Here is a 21028-nt window from a genome sequence, read left to right as displayed (position 1 = left end):
TACTCAAACCCCTATCCAATAGGCCTAGTGGCTTAGCAACCCAAATGTCAGTACCATGTTTCTGTAACTTAATTTAAAATATCATAAATCATGTGTCATCAACTTTTAAGGACAGCATTTCTTCCTTCCCTTCTGTTCCCATTACCAGTCCTAACCTCAAATCCAGAAAACATTAACTAATAAAACCTAAACCTCACCTGTTTGGTGAGGCTTGCAAATAAAAACAATGTGTCAAGTAGCAATTAAAAAAAAAAAAACAAATTTAAGAGGGATTCATTGGACATTATTTTGAAAAGCATTTTTCATATACAATGGTACACTTTCAGAGTGTAAGGTATTCAGGAATTTGCTCATGACTGTAACGATACACCTTTATATACCTGACTTAATCTACTGACTACCATGGGACAGATGACTGCTCTAACCCCTTAAGAATGGATACTTACTTATGCCCAAGGTATGTTTTTAAGTTTTTGAACAATAATAAATTTATGACCATCTTTTTTCCACCTACTAGTATTAATTAATAAACTATGTGCCAGGCACTTGTGGCAATTAGGCTTTAGACCCAACCATAGAGATTTATCCTCTTTTCAGGTGAATTTTTCCTTTGTTTAAAAAGGTTGCCTTGAACCTTTTCCCATTCCTTTTTCTGTCCTTACCACCGGCAAATGCCAATGTGAGAATAGGTGATGGAGGTTAGGGATGTAGTCAAGACCTTATGAAGATCAAGGCAAGCTTTCATTCTACAGAGTCAGTTCATTGTCCTACCTTCCTAGTACTATGTTTAACAAAATAGTATTAGTTAAGAGTTGTATATAATGAAGCATCTCTTTCTTCCCAATATACCTGCTATCCAGTTTTGCATTAGTATTGGGTGTCATTGTAGTTAAAAGACTCATTGCATCGAGTCTATTTTGACTCATCATGACCCTATAGGGCAGGGCAGAACTGCCCCATAGGGTTTCCAAGGAGCAGCTGGTGGATTCGAACTGCTGACCTTTTAGTTAGCAGCCAAGCTCTTAACCACTAAGGCGGGGGGAAATATGAGGAAAATCATTTTATTTACTGAAATGTTTAACTACTGCAACTAATAAGCAATAATCAACTTCCATTATGTTAGGTGGTAAAAGGACTATTAAAAAAAAAACAACAACAACCCACTGTCATCGAGTCAATTCCGACTCATAGCAACCCTAAAGGACAGAGTAGAACTGCCCCATAGGGTTTCCAAGGAGTGCCTGATGGACTCGAACTGCCGACCTTTTGATTAGCAGCTGTAGCTCTTAACTGCTACACCACCAGGGTTTCCGAAAGGACTATAGGATAGTTATTACTACACTGATGGCTGTATGAATAAGAATAGCTTCCATTTTGTTGAGTGCCAGGCAATTCTCAGATCCGTAAGAAACCCTGAAGATTATCTAGTCTAACACATTTATATTATTGTTGAGGAAATGGGACCAGAAATGTGAAGCGACCTGTTTAGTGTCAATTAGAGGCACAGTCAGGTTGCCAACTCCCACTGGGCAACCCTAAAGAGCACTGGACTCTTTCTTAATAGTTTAAAAAACAACCGTGGTCTCTCTGTGTACACGGCTCTTTGGAAAATTGTTCTTTTTTTGTTTTGTTTTTTTTTAAAATAGTACCCTTAGAAAGTAAATTCCAGCCTAGTTTCTTTTTGCTAATATGGTTTCACAGGACCAAATTCTAAATACTCCTCCAATTCAAAGGATGATCCTTAAGCAGCTAAAGGTGAAGAGGAAATGACATTTTCTAACTCTACTGGGGGAATTCGGAAGAACACTATTTCTCTCTCCTAAAAGAGAGAGAGAGAAATAAAACCCACAATTTTAAGTGAGGTTTGTACTGGCAGGAGGTGGGAAAGGGTGGGAGGATAGGCACCTAATTAAAAGAAAAAGGGTTACAATGAGGAGTGTGCAACCTAGCCTTCACTGTAATGTGCACAGGCCTCAGCAGACAGCTGGAAACCTGCCAGGGACCGAAGCCTTGGAAACAAGCTGGAAGATACTGGAGAGATTTTAACCAAAATAAACACCAGTAGGGGATGCGGTTGGCAGCACTGAAAAATCAAAAGGACTCTATGAGTCACACTTGACATTAATTTTGAATGGTATCATGCTTCCATTTTCTTGTATAGAGTATTCATACAGCATTTGGTACTGTCTACAATATATACAAATATGCATAAGATAAATATATATTATATTTAAAGATATACTTTAAGATCTATACATACACGTGTGTGTTATGTTCTTTACCTAAGTAATATAACATTACAGACATTATAAAATGTAGAACGGAAAAAATTCAACACAATATCTCACTTCTGTAACCAGTTACTTCACCGTTTTTCATAAGCATGTTTTAACATAGCTGTAATCAGAATGTACATACAATATGTACGTATAGAGGTTTCTACTTTGAAGATCTGATGGTGGGGGTATTCTCTACCTCGGGATCTGAACATTTATACATAAAACTCTTAGGAATTATAAATGCGTGTGGGACCTAGCATATGGTAGATACTTCATGAAGATTCAGTTGAAAGGAATTGACATGGACATATGGCTTCTAATGAGGACGTGGAAAGCTTGAAAGACTGTCATTCCCACTCTAACAAAAAAAAAGCTGAATAATCTACAAAATCATAACTTTCTTGATTGAGCCCATCAGAAAAATGAAGTCTCAGGGCAACTAACTAGCCTGAAGTTTGAAGAAAGTACTGGCTCACCTGTGGCAGCAGGAGGAAGATGAAGTCACCATAGAAACAGGTAAAAATAATTCAGTTAAATTTTTAACTGAATTTCTAAAGGCCAAGTATGGGCTATCATGAGAGTACAGAACCCCTGGGAGTCACAAACACTGGGGAATCCATACACACTTGCAGGTTCTTCTCCACAGACTTGTGATTCAGGCGTGGTGGAGAGAAGTCACCAGTGTGAGAAAGGCATGAAATCATGCCCAGTTTATTTTTCCCTAAAGAACAAAAGCCTCGAACCCTAGGGGAAGGGCAGCAAACTCTGTCACCTCCAGGGTATAGATGAAGAGCTACTACAGCTGGGGAAAGGTAAAAGAATAAAGGCCTCTACTTCTAAGGGAGGGGAATTAGGTCTGGGCCCAGACCATTATAAGTGTCCCACTTTGGGTGGGGAAGGATAACTAAGAAAAACCCCACTCCCAGAGGCGTGGGGTCTGCCTAAGAGTGAGGTTGAATTAGGAAAACAGAGAATACACACAGACACAGAGACACACACCCACCCACCAGGCTAGCAAGCATTGAATGAGAAGCAGTATACCACTAAAAAAAAAAAAAAAACTAGTAGTATACCACTAGGGGAAGGGAAAGCGCATGGGGGCACAGGTGCACAGGGAAGGTCTAAAGCTGAGGGTGGAGCAGCAACATTGAGAAAAACCCTCCATCAAACCAGCCTCACTCTAAGCAAAAGGTAACAGGAATTTGAAGCAGGTGGTGAACTGAAAATAACCACAGAAACAGCATAAACCAAGCCTGGTTCATCTCCTAATTAGACTGGCTCAACGTCCCACATTAACTGCCTAGCAGGAAAAGTGTGCCCATTTTGAGGTGTAAATACTATTTACTTCATCTCTACTGTTCTATATACTATGTCCGGCATTCAAACAAAAATTTTGAGATACATAAAAAAGCAAGGGGAAAAAAAGCCCACTCTCAAGAGAAAAGTAATCCATATAACCAAACTCAGAGATGATCTAGACGCTGAAACTATCACAGAATTTAATAAAACTATGATTAATATGGAAACCCTGGTGGCGCAGTGGCTAAGAGTTTGGCTGCTAACCAAAAGGTCGACAGTTCAAATCCACGAGGCGCTCCTTGGAAACCCTGTAGGGCAGTTCTATTCTGTCCTATAGGGTCGTTATGAGCCGGAATCGACTCGACAGCAGTGGGTTTTTTGGGTTTGGGGTGATTAATATGTGAAAAGCTTTGGTGGAATATATAGAAAACATGCACAAATGGGAAAGTTCAGCAGGGCTATTAGCTATAAGAAAAATTCAAATGGGAATGCTAGAAATGAAAAACATAGCAATACAGATGAAAAATGCCTTTGAGAGTCTCATCAGCAGACTCAAAATACCTGAGAAAACAATCATTGACACTGAAGAGAGAGAAAAATAGTTGATCCAAATTGAAACACAAAGAAAAAAGAGAATGAAAAACAGACAAATATGCCCATGCACATGTGCGTGCGTGCACACACACACACACACACATATCCCCAGAACACAGCACCCAAGGGTGGTCCCTCCTGATAACATGTCCAAAGGACGTGACATGAAGTACACTTAAAGGGGTGAATTTTTACCATATATATATTACACCTCAATAAACCTGAGGGTTTTTTTTTTCTTCTTTTAAAGAAATTGTCATGCACAACTTACCTTTTTTACCTTCTTGACTTTTCTTCTTTTTTTATGGCAACACAGTTGATAGCTGATGATGAGAAACCATCTTCCCATGTTACCTAAACTTACCTTTGCTTTTTACTTTATGTGACACCGAGGTTTTTACTTCTAAAATCTGGTGGTGGAGAGAGTTCTATACCTCCTAATAAGAATGCGTACACACACACACACACACACACACACACACCCCCACACACACCCCTCAAGAATTAAAATACGTATAACCCAAACCACCAAACCCACTGCCATCAAGTCCATTCTGACTCATAGAGACCCTATTGGACAGAGTAGAACTGCCCCATAGGGTTTCCAAGGAGCAGCTGGTGGATTTGACTGCTGACCTTTTGGTTAGCAGCCGAATGTTTAACCACTTCGCAACCAGGGCTCCAAAATACGTATACAGCCATGGATACTATAAATATGACATAAAGACAAAGAATTTTTCTGTCTATGCATAGATGTCTCTATATAAGATGGCACAGCTGATCCAGATCACACAAATGTAAACTAGTCACCCAGTCTATGATACAACTGAGGTAACATGCACAACATATCTGCATCTGAATTACAAAAAATCTCCTTCCTCTGGGTGTACAACAAGACACCTCTACATAACCTATGTGTAGAAGACCTGTGATCAGTCTAGAGAAAGGATTGGCCTAGGGACAGTGATCTGGTTTTTGAGGAACAGGCCTAAGAAGGGCAGCACTGTGTTTATACAAAACTCCCCATATTAGAGAGTAGGGGAAGAGTACCTCTACCTGGAATGCATTCATATCATCCTACACAACCACATCTTGATTAGCTCATTTCTCCTCATGGTATCAGTTTAAATGTCACTTCCCCAACACTGACCCTTCAATATAAATCAAAACGAGGTCACCCTGTCCTATCCTTGCACATCACTGGGGATTTTCTTACAGACCATATCTTATAGTTGTAATTACTCAGTTATCTGTGTGCTTATTTACGTAACATATGTGCTTTCCCCCACCCCACCCTCCGCACATACACATACGTAACTACTTACTCATTTCTAGGCTATAAGACCCAGGAGAGCGTGAGTCTTGTCTGTTTTGTTCATCACTTTATTCCCAGAGACTGTCACAGTGCCTGCCACATACTCGGTGTTTAATAAATAATCATTAAATAAATGCAGAACTTTTTTTTGACGGATTCTTCCGCAAACCCTCTTACACATGTATACTCATGTACACAGTATGAAATGGAATGTAATGAAAACTTTTCATTTTAGAACACTCAGTTTAAAAGTTGAACATGGGTCATTAGAATGATACGGATGTATGACATAAAGCAAGTGACATTTTCATTTGGGTACACCTTACTTAAATTAGTTCCTTTTTTCCATTGTGATTTTATCTTATTCTCTTTCTGCTAATAAATTATAGATCTTACGTATGGTTGTTTGGTTCGCTATAGATTGAACAATCCATTCCTTTTGTAATAATAAACAATAATTCTTACTTAATTTGATTCATTTCTCAAGGTGAGGTATTGTATTTTACATTATTTGATTTGCAGTTTGGGGGTTTGACTCACAATTATTTCTGCTATTAGAAAATGAAGGATTAAGCTAACTCCACTTACCAAATAGATTCTGCCATAAGTACCAAGGCCAATGGTTTTGTCCAGTGAGAATATTCCAGTTGGATCCTGCAAAAAGTAGAACAAAAACTGTCATTCTTGTTGAAAATATAGGTAAGCATTCAAGTAGCTGGAGTGGTATTTCCAAACTGCTTTGTTCCCTTAGAATTTTCATGGGAAGAATCTGAAGCTTATTTAGCAAAAGAATACACATCACAATCTCCTTGGACTGAGTGTAATCATTTATAAAAAGGAAACAATGGTGTCTTAGTTATCTACTGCTGCTATAACAGAAACACCACGAGTAGACGGCTTTAGCAAACAGAAATTTATTCTCTCACAATCTGGGAGGCTAGAAGTCCAAATTCAGGGCACCAGCTCCAGGGAAATGCTTTCTCTCTCAATTGGTTCTGGGGCAAGGTCCTTGTCATCAATTCTCTCCTGGTCTAGGAGTTTCTCAGCACAGGGGCCTTGGGTCCAAAAGATGCACTCCCCTCTGGGTTCTTCATTCTTGGTGGCATTAGGTCCCTCTGTCTCTCTTCTTGCTTCTCTCTTTTATATCTTTAAAGAGATTGACTCAAGAAACAACCTAATCTTGTAGATTGAGGCCTGCCTCATTAACATCACTACGTCTAATCCTGCCTCATTAACATCATAGAGGTAGGCTTTACAACACATGGGATAATCACATCAGATCACAAAATGGTGGACAATCACACAATACTAGGAATCATGGCCTAGCCAAGTTGGCACACATTTTGGGGGGATATAATTCAATCCATAACATTCCACCCTTTGGCCCCCAAAATTCATGTCCTTGCCACAAGTAAAACACATTCACCCCATCATATTACAGCAAAAGTCTTAAATCAACTTCAAGTTCAAAATTCAAAAATTCCTCTTCACCTGTGAAACAGAGAATACATGTTATTTGCTTCCAAAGCACAATGGTGTAATAGCCACAAGCTAGATATTTCCATTACACACAGGAGAAACTGGAGGGAAAGAAGGGATAACAGGCACCAAGCAAGTCAGCAGAACACATTACATTAGCTCTCAAGGCTTGAAAATAATCTTCTGTTCTGAGACCACTTAGGCAATGGCCCTGCCCTCCAAACTCTGGGTGTTGACCATACTGGGTAGAGGCCCCTTGGCCCTGGGCTTCAGCTCTACCTTCCAGGCCCACAGGAACAGCAGGTCTGCTCCCCTTGGATTTGGGTGGCCCATTCTCCTAGCTCATCTGAGTAGTGATCCTACACCCTTGGCCCCTGCAGGACCATTCTTCTGCCCCTTGGGCATGACAGCCCCACCTCTCAGCTCTGGGCAGTGGATCTGGCCCCATCCCACTGGCACTCGTGAACAGCAGGCCCACACTCCTGAACTGAGTTGGTGAAGATCTGACTCTTTGAAATCTAGGAGGCCTGGACCCACCCTTTGATGCCCCAGAGGCTGCGGCCCCACCCTTTGACAACCCAGAGGTCGTGGCTCCACCCTTTGAGACCTCAGACTGTGGACCTACCCTTTGAGACTGAGGCAGCTCTGCTTCCTGGGTTGTCTCTTCATCTTTTACTTCCTGGTTTCTTGGCCTCTCAGCCCCTTGGGCCTCTCTGCCTGCCTCAGCCCTGCTGGGACAAGTGTTCCAAAGCTCTGTAGCTCCACCTATAAGTGCCTGGAGGCAACCTACTTCACCAGTAAACTTCGACCAGAAGCTGCTCAGCTCTCTTCCTCGGTGAGTCCGCAAACCTAGCTTCGTCAATAAGTGCCCTGAGGCACCTCACTCCTCCAGGAAGCCTCCTGCGCACAGGCACTCAGCTCTCTCGCTCTGTGGGTTGGCTCCAGCACTGTGCTGCACTGTTTTCCTGGCTCTGCTGCTGCTGGTTCTCTGCTGCTGCTTATTGCTGTCTGCACAGTCTCTGGTATAACAGCGCTCCTCACTTTCTTCTGAATACTCACCAGAATTGTCTTTGATGCCCATAATTCCACCAACAGTCTCTGCAAGGCAATCTAGGCTTTTATTATTAGGCACTTTAAAACTCTTCCAGCCTGCACTCATTCACAGTTTTAAAACAGCTTCCATATTTTAGTTATCTGTTAGAGCAGCACCCCACTCTCTCTGTACCAAATTCTGTCTTAGTTATCTACGGCTGCTGTAACAGAAATACCACAAGTGGATGGCTTTAACAAACAGAAATTTATTTTCTCACAGTCTAGGATGCTAGAAGTCCAAATTCAAGGCACCAGCTCCGGAGGAATGCTTTCTCTCTCAGTTGGTTCTGGGGGAAGGTCCTTGTCATCTATCTTCTCCTGGTCTAGTTGCTTCTCAGCACAGGGTCCAAAGGATGCATTCCCCTCCTGGCTCTTCATTCTTGGTAGCATGAGGTCCCTCTGTCGCTGTGCTTGGTTCTCTCTTTTATATCTCTAAAGGGATTGACTCAAAATACAACCTAATCTTGTAAATCGAGTCCTGCCTCATTAACATAGCTACCTCTAACCCTGCCTCATTAATATCCTAGAGGTAGGATTTACAACACAGAAGAAAATCACATCAGATGACAAACTGGTGGACAATCACACAATACTGGGAATCATGGCCTAGCCAAGTTGATACACATCTTTGGGAGACACAATTCAATCCATAACAAATGATATGAATGTTAAGTGGTTGTGTAATTAATTCTTGTAAAGTTGTAAAATGCATACAATTATGTAAAGCTGAACTATATTCATGATGTAATCAGAAAAATAATTAAAATAGAAATAAACTAATTTACTTACCACTGAAGTTCTTTTTTAATATCCATCTTTTGAGTGCTAACCAGACAGGCAGAAAGTTTAACATACAGCTATGATGAGTAAATAGCGGATATAAAATCTAGATGACTTATTTATGTAATAGAAATGCCTAAGAAATATTGTCTTTCTAAATATGATTAACAAAGCAAGATCATGGCATTAAAAGAATATAAATTTGGGGGGAAAAACTAGACAATGTTTTTGTTTATTTAAGTTAATCTTTGCTTCAGCTGAATACATTACCATGCCATACATTTACTGATTTTTTTTCCTGTGCTTTAATCCTAATATGACATCATAAGAGAAAAAATATATATATAATGTGTTTAGAGACAGCTTCTTAAGGCTTCCATATCCATCCTCAAACATTGTTTTCTTACCTTAAAATACAGGTATTCCTTTCTTGTTCACAACAAAACATAGTTTCTTTAGTTTTATCACTGCTTAAATTTTTAGGCTATCAGCCTGTTCTCCTATTTCAGCCAAACTGATATGAGACATGAGTAGATGCCTATTTATATATAATATGGTGGGGGCATTGGCAAATTTTTAGAAAGCACATTTTATGTACACAAACATTTTTATCATCTTTAAATGAGAGCTAAACAGAAAAACTGTTGAGTACATGCAAAGTACATGGCTGAAATTACAGACTACTTAAAATTGATGTGATATTTGCATCATCTAGCAGAACTGTCATAGGAAAATGACACAGCTCCGGGATTACTTCAGTCAACATGTACTCAACTGGACAGTGTCAGGCAACTTGAGTTTTAGCCCCAGCTCTGCCATTAATTATCTACATGAGCATCATTTACTCTCTCGGGGATTCAGTTTTCTTACATATAAAATGCAAGTGCTCTGTTAGGTGATTTCTCAGCTCTAAAGTTCTATAGGAAAAAAAAATCAGATTCCACCATTCTAAAATCCAGATGTTTCCAGTAGATTGATACAACTCTTGTTAGAGAAAGCAGCCATGTAATTCCTCAAAATTATCATCAAAATTAATGTCACAATACTCACAATAGTATTAATAAGCAAATAATTCAGGGAACAGGCTCCTAGGAAAATGTAAAAGTTATTTAAAATTACAATTTCGAGAATTCTGGGGACGTAGAATTAGATTATTACAGGACTCTTGATATTAAACATACCGTTTTTGTTATAAGTCATTGAGAGATACATAGGGAAATGTTAGCCAACAAAGGAGTTACTAAGGATTGGCTTGAAGACTTTATCACTTTGGCATATTTCTTTGGAGGATATGATTGAGGGACTTATATTAGAAATTATTTACTCTGGAGAAACAGTCGCTGGCCATCCGTTAAAAGAATCAAATATGTTAGCTGATTCCTACTGGTGAACCATTCTTTGTTATAGTCAAGGCTACATCTTAGCTGCAAAAAACACCATATAGTAGAGAATTACTATATTGTTTGTCCAACCTTTATTTCTGAATCTTTGAGCACAGTGTTACATTTCTTTAATCCTTTTTCTAGCCCTCAATAACATAGGTACCTTACGCAGATTTGGGCTCAGGTATCCAGTTACCGGGCAACGTTTTATACTATTATACGCAGGGTCTCTATGAGTTGGATCCAGCTGGACAGCACTTAACAACAACATGTAATTACTCAAAAGAGACACCAAGGAAATGAACTGGGACAACAAAATATCTGTGGAGGTTCATGGAAGCTTTATTTTATCCACATTCAACTTGTTAGGAAACAGCTTCCTGCTTGCAAATGATCAAACCGTCTTAATTGTCCTGGTGCTCACATTTAATAAAATAATGATTCATTTTTTAATCTACTCTGTTCTTAAAGGCAACTCAAGGAAGTACTTATCTATTCTAAGGCTATATTTTTATTAGTTTTAAGTAATATTTTTTGTTCCCCCAACTCCACGCTATTATGTCTCCAGATTAAATATTTGTTGAACTAGGAAAAACAGGCAAGAGACTAAGCTAATTACCAAGATAATAAGACTCAATTTTTTATATAATATTTTCCACTGAATTATAGTCAGAGCAAGTTCATTCTGGAACCCCAAGGAAGGAAGCATTGAAAAGGAACCTTCTTTTTGGTCACGGAGAAAGTAAAAGGTCCCCACCAGAGAAGTCTCCATGACTACTTGGTCTTCTCCTCTACTCTGCCACCCCAAGATAAGAAGAAAACTAGAAAATATCTTTATATGTATGACTGCTATATCAACATGGAGACCTGGGGGTTCGTTATGCTTTGGTGTCTCATTTGAGTAAACAATATGGGCAGAAAACAAGAAACCCTAGCTCTGTAAAAGCTGTTCTCAAATGTAATCCCTAAAAACCTGAGTCATAAAACGTTTCTGAACCATAAACTACTAGGCAAATAATTTATACGTTTTTTTAATCTTTCTGTGTATCTCAATTATCTCCTGCAATTTAGACATCCTTGTCTGGCTGCTCCCTAAAACCCAGAATTTTGGGGGTTGTTTCTGTCTTTTGAAATCAGAGGAAAGGGGAAAGAGTGAGCACCTTGATGGATACTTTTATTAAGGGTTGGGGGGGGTAATAGGAAGAAAAGAACCACTAGAAGGCAGTGTTTACTGGCCAAGGGAGGACTTTCAGAGGCAGAGGATGATCTACAGGACGAAATATGGCAGAGGTTAAGGAGAAAGGGGACCGATAAATGGTCAACAGGGGTAGCAAGAAAGTCGCTGGTCAAATTTGAGGTGATTTCAGATTTGGGACAGTAAAGAAGGAGAGTGAGAGAATATGTTCCAATAGGCAGGCAGCAAAAGGAAGGGAAGAAATTGCATAGTACCTATAAGGCGATAGCAGAGGTTTTCTTCTTCTTCTTTTTTTTTAATACTACAAATAGCGATTTTATGGGAAAAAATCATGAAGAGAGAGCCTGAAGGTGGTGGATATGGCAAAGTGAAGTGCCAGAATGAGTTTCAGAGACACTTGGAAGAATGGGCTTTACAATTCAAGTGGCGAGTTTAGAAAGGGAGGTCTCTTTCTCTAGACCAGTGTTTCTCAAACTGTGGGGTGCATGAACTCCCTCTACGTGTGACTCATCAACAGAATCTACTTAAAAATAAGGATTCTTTGGTCCTACCATGGAACTATGAAATCACAATCGCTGGGAGTAGGTCCGAGGAATCTTCATTGTAACAAAATCCCCAGATAATTTTTGTTCACCAACATGTGAAAACCACTGCTCTAGACTGGAAAAATAAAATCAAATAAATTGAAGTAAACTGTTATACTAAGGTGATGCCCAAGGATAGGTAACGGAGCATATGCTAAATGTATCAATCCTAGCAGACTCAAATGTAAAATTACTTCAAAACAGGTGGGCTAAGGGACTTGGTATGCTGGGAAGGTTTTCATGAGCGAAGTATGGAAAGCAGACTTGGTCTGGGAGGTAGAAGGCTGGGAAAGCTGGCAGTTATATTTAAATATAAACCTAATGTAATTCAAATATAGATTTTGGATCATGTGCTATTTCAGATCATCTCTGCCACTACTGCCCTCCAGGCCTGTCTAATCCTGACCCCAATATAGATTAGGACTACACATGGCAGTGTCAAATACCGAGACCACAGCCGTGAGGAATGTCATTACCATGCTGGGCACAGAAGGCAAAGGGAACTATCATAGAGAAAGACATGCCAGATTTGTAGATGAAGACACAGTTTCCAGTCTCAAGATTTGGGTAACACAGGCGTTATTGGGGGGGGGGGGAATACACACACACACACATGCATACATGCCCAGATACTGCTGCAGATATGGTGAATATGCAAACACACACACACACACACACACACACAGAGGCATGTATAAAAACGTAAGGTTTTACAATTCTCTTTTCAAAAAGGAACCACAAACCACAGATCTCTGCATTTCTTTTTTTTTTTTTTTTGGTTTGTTTTATCATCAATAAGAAATACTTATTAACTATTAACTCAGGAAAAATTGGAGCCACCCTTTAATTAACAAACATAATGGAGTTGACTGGTTGGTCTCTGATAATCGGGTTGGCTCTTTTATGTCTCTAACTTCAAGGCATTCTGAAAAGAAAAAAATCTAATCCTCCCCTTCCCTACTTTCCCAGCTTTCACTCCTGCTTACAATTAAAAAAAAAAATTATTTTGGTGAAAATATACATAGCAAAACATGTCCAATTTCAAGAATTTCTACATATATAATTCAGTGACATTGATTACATTCTTCAAGTTGTGCAACCATTCTCAATATGCCTAATCTTGCTTACAATTTAAAGTATAAAAATAATACCTAATGGCTATCTACTAATAAAAATTACAGATAACCTTCCTCAACTTTCTCTAAATCCCAATTGGCACAGCAAGTCTGGCCTCTCCCAAGAGGCCTTGCCTTATGGTCACTTAGCTGGCCAGCCTTATAAAGGGGATGATGCATCAGTGTTTAAACTAGACCCATCTTTAATTACTCTGCTCTTCTCTGCATGATTTTTTAACCGAAAATTCTTGGATTCTTTACTCTAAGGTCCTGAATCTCCCCTTGTTGTCTGACTATTGCCAAAATAGTATACTTGGTGTTAACAGATGCCAACTTTCTGCAATTTTATTGCAAGGTACCCTAGGACATGTAGGTTTCTTTACTTGCTTTGTCATCTCCATCTTCACTTTGCATAAAAACGAAAACTTCGAAACTGCTGACTTAGATAGCTCTTGGCCTCTTCATTTACTTTTACTTCTTCAGAGGCTCAGGAAATAAATTAAAAAAAAAAAATCCCAAACCTCCAGTATATACCTCAGTGGCCAAAGCAACAGTGGACTTTTCTGGTTTTCTGAATACTTGATCTAAAAGAAATTTTAAAGGGAGTGCTGTTCTTCTAGATTTCCTAGGGATTGAACCTGGGTGTTTGGAGGGGAGAATTATGCATAATGTGTTTGGATGGCTAAGCCTTCCACAATGAGACAAAAATGGCTTCCATACGCAGTTGAGAAATTTAGTAATTTTTAGAAGCAGAAGGCTCTATGAGGCGTTCCTGAAGTCTATAAAATGGGCGCAAGTAGCAATCCCTGAAGTTTTGTGTCCCTAAAGGGCACGTTAAAATGTCTTCTCCCTATTGCTCCTACTTTAAAAACCAACTTCATCTTTTTCCCTCACCCCATTTCCCCTCACCTCCAGAAAAGTAATACTCCACTGGGCCGCAGTGCAAAAAGGCTGGAGCCTTTCCTTTTATCTCCTCGGTTCTCACCAAATTCTTATATCCCAGAGCCCTGACCGGGTCAGTTAGTCTGGGCCATTTCCCCCCATTTTTGTGGCAATAAAATATTTTCTTCTTTTTCTCCTTGGGTTTGGAATTCCCTGCCCTATCATTTCTATGAGATCTTTCCTATTCCTCTCTTTGTCATTTTTAGAAAGCAGTTTATTTCAGTTTGCCCACGTGTGGTTTCACATATTTGCCCTAATTTGCTTTTTTTTCCCCTTTCCCCCACCATACACAGAGAAGGTTGGAGGAGGGTAACATTTCATTCTTTGGTTTTATACTTTTACTTGGGAGTAAATCTAATCTGGATATGAAAGTTCTGTTCAGAAAGGAAACCACCAATTGAGGCCCCCATATTCCAGAAATCTCTTGTGTGCACACAGAAAGGAATGAATTCTGGTGCAAGTGGGATGGAGAAAGGTTTAACTTTTATAAAGTTCTGCGACTTCACTTTATGAAGCAGCGTCAGTTAAGGCAATGCCAATATTCATAATTCAACATGTTTGCATCGCAGTTTTTTTTTTAACGTCTATTAATTTGCTAAAATATTACTCAGGTGGTGCAACACCTCCCGCTACCTCTACCCCACTCTAGTATAAAATTATATAGGCGAGGCTTTGGGAACACTCCATTTGTTGATGGGCCAGGCCTCTGACATCATCAAGAAGACAATCTTTAAATACTAAATATGTATAAAATTAAGGCAATGCTGCTTTGAATAGTCCTATAACCTCAAGGTTAATATTTAGCTTTCCCCAAAGCAATCAGGCCACTGCCCTGAACTACACTTGCCTGGCGATCATTCCAGCATGGTGCCTGCTTATTCCTTTTCTGAGAGTCCAGGGGCCCTTTGCATTCAAGAGAGGGTGCGAGTGAAATGCCAATCTAAAAAGGGAACTTAAAAAACGGATTTGGGTGGGATCCAATATCAGCCAGGAACCAGATGCCAATAAAATAAGCGACGCCACTAAAATAATAAATCTACTAATATCCACAGCAATAATAGCTCACCAATCAATTACAACACCGGAGGAAAGCTAGGCATTCGGGAACAGGAAAACTCACAAACGAAAACCACGAGAAACAGCAGTATCTGGTTAGCTTGGGAGCGCAATATTTTTTTTTAAGGGGTGAGGGGTGTAGAATTCACTTCTTCCCTCAGCAGCGTCGAGTTCTTTTGCACCAGCAACGCTAGATAGGGGAACATTGCCCTGGCAAGAATAAGGTTTTGCAAAGTGCTATTAAAGGGTGAGAAAGTAAGACTCCAAAACTTTGATTAATTTTCTAGCCGTGTCACTTAGAAGTAAAAGTCACGCGGGGAGTGGGCATCTCCGCTGGCAAAAGAACCAAGGACGGGGGGTTGGGGGTAGGGAGGGGCAGCAGGGTGTGCTCTCAGGAAGCCACGCGTCCTCACGCTGTTTGGCCTGGCCTTGCGCCCCACTAGGACAGGTACCGGAGCGTCGCTAGAGGCCAAGGGGGCCACGGGCGCGCTGTTTGGGCCTGCACCACCCCTGTGTCACTCCCTCCCCCAAATTTCTTTGCTTTTCGGAAGAGTTTGGCGCAGCCCGGTGCCCAGGGGGCGTCTTTTTACACGCCCGTTCCCGGGGTCCCCTCCCGCGCCCGATGCCCCGTCGAAGTCCTGGCCCAGCCCGTTTTACAGGCGTTCGCCCCCTCCCCTGGTGTTCAGAACCCTCATAAGAGAGCACTTCGGGGACCGTGGGCGTTTTCTACTCACCGGCAAGTGGCCCAGATCCGTGACCTCCTTGTCCCTCCAGCCCCCAGGTCCCGCCATGGCTTCGAGCCCTCCGGGAGCGGGCTACTGAGGTGGGCGCTCGCTGGGTGTCTGAAGTGGAAGCAGAGGAGAAGTTGAAGGGGAAGGGAGATGGGATTGGGAAAAAGAGTGGGGGACTAGGGTTGGGGGTGCTAGAGATAGAGGAGCAGAAAGTGGAGGGAAAAGAGCTGGGAGAGGAGGGAAGCCGGAGTTCCAGAGGCGGGAAAGCAAGTTTGGTTAGGAGAAGAGAAGCGCCTGAGCGTTGGTCCCGGAGACCAACAAGCAATAGGGGTGCTCCGCCGGCCAGAGCGCAGAGTCTGCCCAGGGCGGGTGCGCCTCTTTCAGGGTGGGGAGGGGGGCGGTGCGACGGGGGCCCCCGGAGCAGCTCGAAGGGGATTGGTGCAGCGTCACGTCGCCAGGTGGGCAGCCGCGCCGCAGCGAGGCTGGCGAGGGGGGGCACGAGCCCAGGGAGGTGCCGAAGGACTATAACGGTTTGCAAGCCGGCCCCTCGCGACCGCTCCCCCCTCCAGCCTTTCGCCTCCTCCCACGTCCACTGCTACACCCGCCACCCCCACCCCCGCTGGCGAGTGTTCCACAGGAAACTTTTTCGAGGCAGCTGCCAGCCCCGGAAAACCGGTCCCGCTCCGCGTCGCTCCCAGTCTGGGCCCCACAGCTCTGCCACAGTCCAAACAGCCCGCGTCCTCAGCTCCCCAAGAAACACTAGTGACTTTTCTCATGTCTACTTTTCTCTTTCTGCTCTTCTAATTTTATTGCTCCGTTTATTGCAAAGACATATCGAGTCAAAGAAGGACGCGACTCGCTACTGGGTTACGAATCAAACCTTGGCGAGCCCCGGTGCAGGCAGTGAGAGGGTACTGAGTGCTGCCGGAGTTCAGCCTTCGAAAGCTCTAGCGGAAGGCAGTGCAGCGTGGACGGGGCGCTGCGAAGTCTCCTGGCGGCGGGCCGCATTTCCTCTAGCCTGGGACGATTTGGTGCCAAGCTCGGGCCCGCTCACTCGGAACCGCCCCTGTGAACAGGTGCTAAGGGTTCGGGGAGACGGACTTAGGTTTCTGAAAGCCAGGTTGCCCCGAGTCCCAAGTTTGCAGATTGCCGCGTTCGCAGCGCAAGGAAAGTTCCTGTGTCCTTCCCAGTCTCCAGCGCTTGGGTTGAGTTTCATTCATTCGCTCATTCATTGCAAAACGTTTGGGCACCCAGGATGTTCGCCTCCTTTTCCCCCTAAAGCGCAGTGGGTCGAATGCACCATTTAAATGAATCTGACAAACACGATTTCGCCTTGAGAAGTAAGGCGCCCCTTCAAGCGATTATGGCAAAGAAGTCGGTGCGTAAAACTAACCACATTCTAAGCTTTTGCACTGCAAAAGCACTTCAGAAAATGTCCTGAAGCTGCTCACTTTCCCTGGAGCTCACAGGCTGCTTTCCGTGCACCGGCACTCTGGGGTCGAAACGCGATGTGGGGGGTTTATTTCCTGTTTCTCTTTCTTCTTTAATTACAGAATTTCTACCTCCTCTACGAAGATTTCTCGAAAAAACTCTTCTCACGGACCTTGAGCTCACCGTTTCTGACACACGCTCATAAGTTTTGTAATTATTCTCCTTACATATTGGTGGATTTTGTTTATTTCGTATCTGTTTCAACGCCGGAGTTTGAGTTCATTACATTCCTTAGCCTTCGAGCCTCGGTAAGCTCTGTAATGGCCACAGCCTGTCTGAGGAACCGGGTCTTGCTAAATGAAGAAAATTCCCTGTTAACGTGTGTGGAGAAATCAACCACCACCTCCACCACCCCCCACAAAAAATAAACCCGGGTATTCTGGATCGAATTTTCTCGTTAATTCAAACGTTATATATACCATTACAGAAATTACATTTTCCAAGAATGCTAATTCTGACGAGTCCACCGCATAAAATCTTGTCCCTTTAAAACACAATTGAAGAATTCCTAGATGATCAGTAAAACTCTGCTGGAACTTGTTAAATGTGAGTCTGAAAATCACTTTTTGTAACTAGAGAAAGGCAGGTGAACTGGTTAATAGAAAGTTACACTTTTACGTACATATTTAGTTTTTAGGCATCAAGTCATGAGAGTCAAGAAATACAACATTTAAAGGAACTCTGAAGAGAGTCATTGCTAAAGGGCAGAAGCGTTCATAAGTTAAGACTTTTATTTTTTTTTTTTTGACAATGCAGTTTGCTGAAAGTAGGGTGTGGGGAAATGCCCCGTGGCCCCCAATGGCAGAGGCTGTTTTAGCCTGTCTAAAGGGGCAAGTCAAGACCGGGCAAAAGAATCTAGACTAGATCGTTGGACTCTCTGGTTGCAAGGCGATGTGGGAGGCTATCGGCTTCATGACTCCATGGGGATTAATTAGCCACATTGCAGGTTGGGACCCCTGAAGAGGGGTGCAGGGAAGCTAGGAGTTTGACCAGAACTTGACAGAGGAACTACCTGTTTTAGAAGTTATTATGTTCAAGGAAAAGAGAGGCATGGAAACTTTGCCTTGTAAACTGACATTATGAGAATTTTTGTGGCAGACTTGAGGAAGGTCAACCCGGCTAGCAGAACAGAAGACAAATGGATAGCCCCTAAGCAAGGGGCTGAACCCTGGGCACAACCTTGAAATATGGCACTTATTTTTCAACTTCAGGGCTTCTTTCCCTCTCATCTCGCTGTAGTCTCTCCTCCCCTCTTCCAAGGCGTTCTTTCTTCTCTGTTTCTTTTCGATTCTCAAGCTGCACAATAATAACCCCCTCCTTTGCCCTAATCTGTTAAGGGTCCAGGATTTGGTCAGATTGTGTTTTACCCAGAAATGGCTCTTCTGCCAATACTTCGTGTCCCATACGTATTCCATCTTTTTTCCAATTTGTTCGGTTATCTTAAGGCTTGAGCTGTTTGTAACTTTTTGATTGTTTGCACTTTTTTAACAGCTAAGATTTACTGAGTACTTACTCTGTAATTTGGCTTAAGTGCTTTGCAAGTATCACCTCATTTAATCTGGACAAAAACCCTTCCAGGCTTTTATTATTATTATTCCCATTTCATAGGCAAGAAAAATTGAGGCACAGAGAGATGAAGCAATTTGTCTAACGCCTCACAGCTAGTAATTGGAGGAGAATGGCTTCCAACTCAGTCTGACTCCAGAGCCCACTTGTCAATGACTGTTGAAGGACCGGTGCATATTTTGAGACTGTGTGAAGAGGAGCCAAATTCAAAAAAGCCTCAGAGTAAGAGAGATCGGATGACATTAGCTAGGCCCCTGAGCTATCCAGTTCCCCCTTCCCCCTTTCAACTCTCAATCCCTGCTAACAGAAATAACATGGACTTTATAAAAAGAAATGGAACCCAGTCATAGCCTAAGAGTAGCCAGTGGTCTCCTGGAGCTGAGATCACTGAGTGGATCACCTCCCAGAGAAAAATCATGGATTTCAAGCTTAAGAAAATTCCAGAAAAAAAAAAAAACAGCAATTTTCTATTCTTAAAAAAAAAAATCCATTGCTGCTCCTTCCAGAGAATTTTTTTTGGCTAGGAACAAACCTTATTCAGTGAGAACTTGAAGGACACTGTGTTTTTGAGCAATCGTGCTTAGCAGACAGACCTGAGATGCTAAATGTTATTCAGTTGGTAGGAATCCTGCAGACATGGTGCCAAGGGCATGGGTTTGATCTCCCAGTGGGCCAGTGTGAATCTCTCCACACTATGGCCCCTGATAGTACCTCCCCCTGCCCAGACAGAGATGCCTTTTACTGGAAAAACAACTCTGAACTCAACACTTTCATCTTTGTATACTAAGGACTGCATATTTTTTTTTTTTATGAAAATTGAGAATCACTAAAATCTGGGGAAATTTACACTGCAAGAGCATATATGTGTTACGAAAAATACACATACAAGAGATTCTAAGCTTTTTTTTCTTTTCACATTTAAGATTGCAATGTGTATCTTAGTAGACACTTAAAAAATTGAACCTCATTAAGTACTTTATAAAAATTTTCAAGTGTACAAAAAGATTTATCATTTACTGGTTTTCCTCTCCTCTGGCATCTCACATATGAAAATGAGTTGGTATCTTGCAAACTTCTGTTAGCACATGTTTGCTGTCTAAATTACTGGGTCCTGGGTGGGGATAGTTAAGTAAGGTTGTTTAGCAATATTCTTGAAAAAATAAGTTCACATACTTGTGATTTCAACGACTCCAGGCCCAATATCTTCCAATATACCTATGAGGACCCTCAGGAAGTTCCTAGTTCATGGGAGGAATCTCCTTTGGAAACTACTGGGCTAAAGGACTTTCTCGAGGTTTTCTTTATCCTTTATGGAGATGCCTTTGCAATATAGAATTTCTGCCACAGTTCCCAATGCTTTTGTCGCTGCTTCTTTTAATTCTCCTATGTGCCACTCCTTAGGAGACAAACCAACAAGCCACCTGATGTTTCTTAGGCTAAAGGTCATGAAATGTGCCTTCTGACCATAGTTTGCAAAGCTTCTGTCGCTTGTCATGGAATGCTCTTAAGCTCGGTATGATTTGAGCTATGCTAGTTTCTAAAATGGGGCCCTAGAAACCTGATCCTAGCTGGACACGGGTCTCATTGCTATTGAAAACTGGAATGCTAACTCTAAAAAAAAAATACAATATTTTAAATAAAGAGAACTAAAACAGGAAAATTAAAACTAAAAGATAGATTTCTGAAGTTGGTCTTGAGGCCTCCTTTTTTTTTTTTCCTTAGCCTTTTCCAACTCTCTGGAGGCCATGCCATCTTAGTCCTGGAATTCCCAACCAAGCAGTTCCACCAGGCTACCCATCCTCCATCACCGGCCCAGATGCATACAGGCACAGATTTATTGGGACACTAATGAAGCTTAAGCTTTAAGACCTTTCACTTGTACTTCCAAGGCCCTGGGAGTATCACCAGTAGTTTTGTATTGATAATTTTTTTCCTTTTTCTCTTTTTGAAATGGACTCCTGCAAGTTATAAAAGCTTCAGATAAAAAAAAAAAATGGATTCAGCCCTGAATGTACAACATAGAGAATACAGTAAACTCGAAATATAAATATGTTGTTAAGAATATACATTTCAAGCTTAAGAAAATTCCAGAGAAAAATCCAGCAATTTTCTATTCTTAAAAAAAAAA

At 41.6% G+C, this 21028-nt stretch overlaps 1 protein-coding gene across 1 annotated transcript in view; it reads right to left on the bottom strand.

The window, feature by feature from the left end:
• Nucleotides 1-16133, bottom strand: part of NRK (Nik related kinase) — a 156050-nt gene extending 139917 nt beyond the window's left edge. The window contains exons 1-2 of the mRNA XM_064278653.1: nt 15847-16133; nt 6076-6141 (exon numbers count right to left, since the gene is read on the bottom strand). Of these exons, the coding sequence (XP_064134723.1) occupies nt 6076-6141; nt 15847-15903 (123 nt within the window). The 5' untranslated portion in view covers nt 15904-16133. The remainder of the gene's footprint in view (nt 1-6075; nt 6142-15846) is intronic.
• Between the last annotated feature and the right edge of the window lie 4895 nt (nt 16134-21028).

The sequence above is a fragment of the Loxodonta africana genome, chromosome X (assembly GCF_030014295.1).
Source record: "Loxodonta africana isolate mLoxAfr1 chromosome X, mLoxAfr1.hap2, whole genome shotgun sequence".
In the NCBI taxonomy this organism is placed as follows: domain Eukaryota; kingdom Metazoa; phylum Chordata; class Mammalia; order Proboscidea; family Elephantidae; genus Loxodonta; species Loxodonta africana.
The sequence above is the reverse complement of the archived record's forward strand: the minus strand, read 5'-3'. Positions and strand labels throughout refer to the sequence as shown.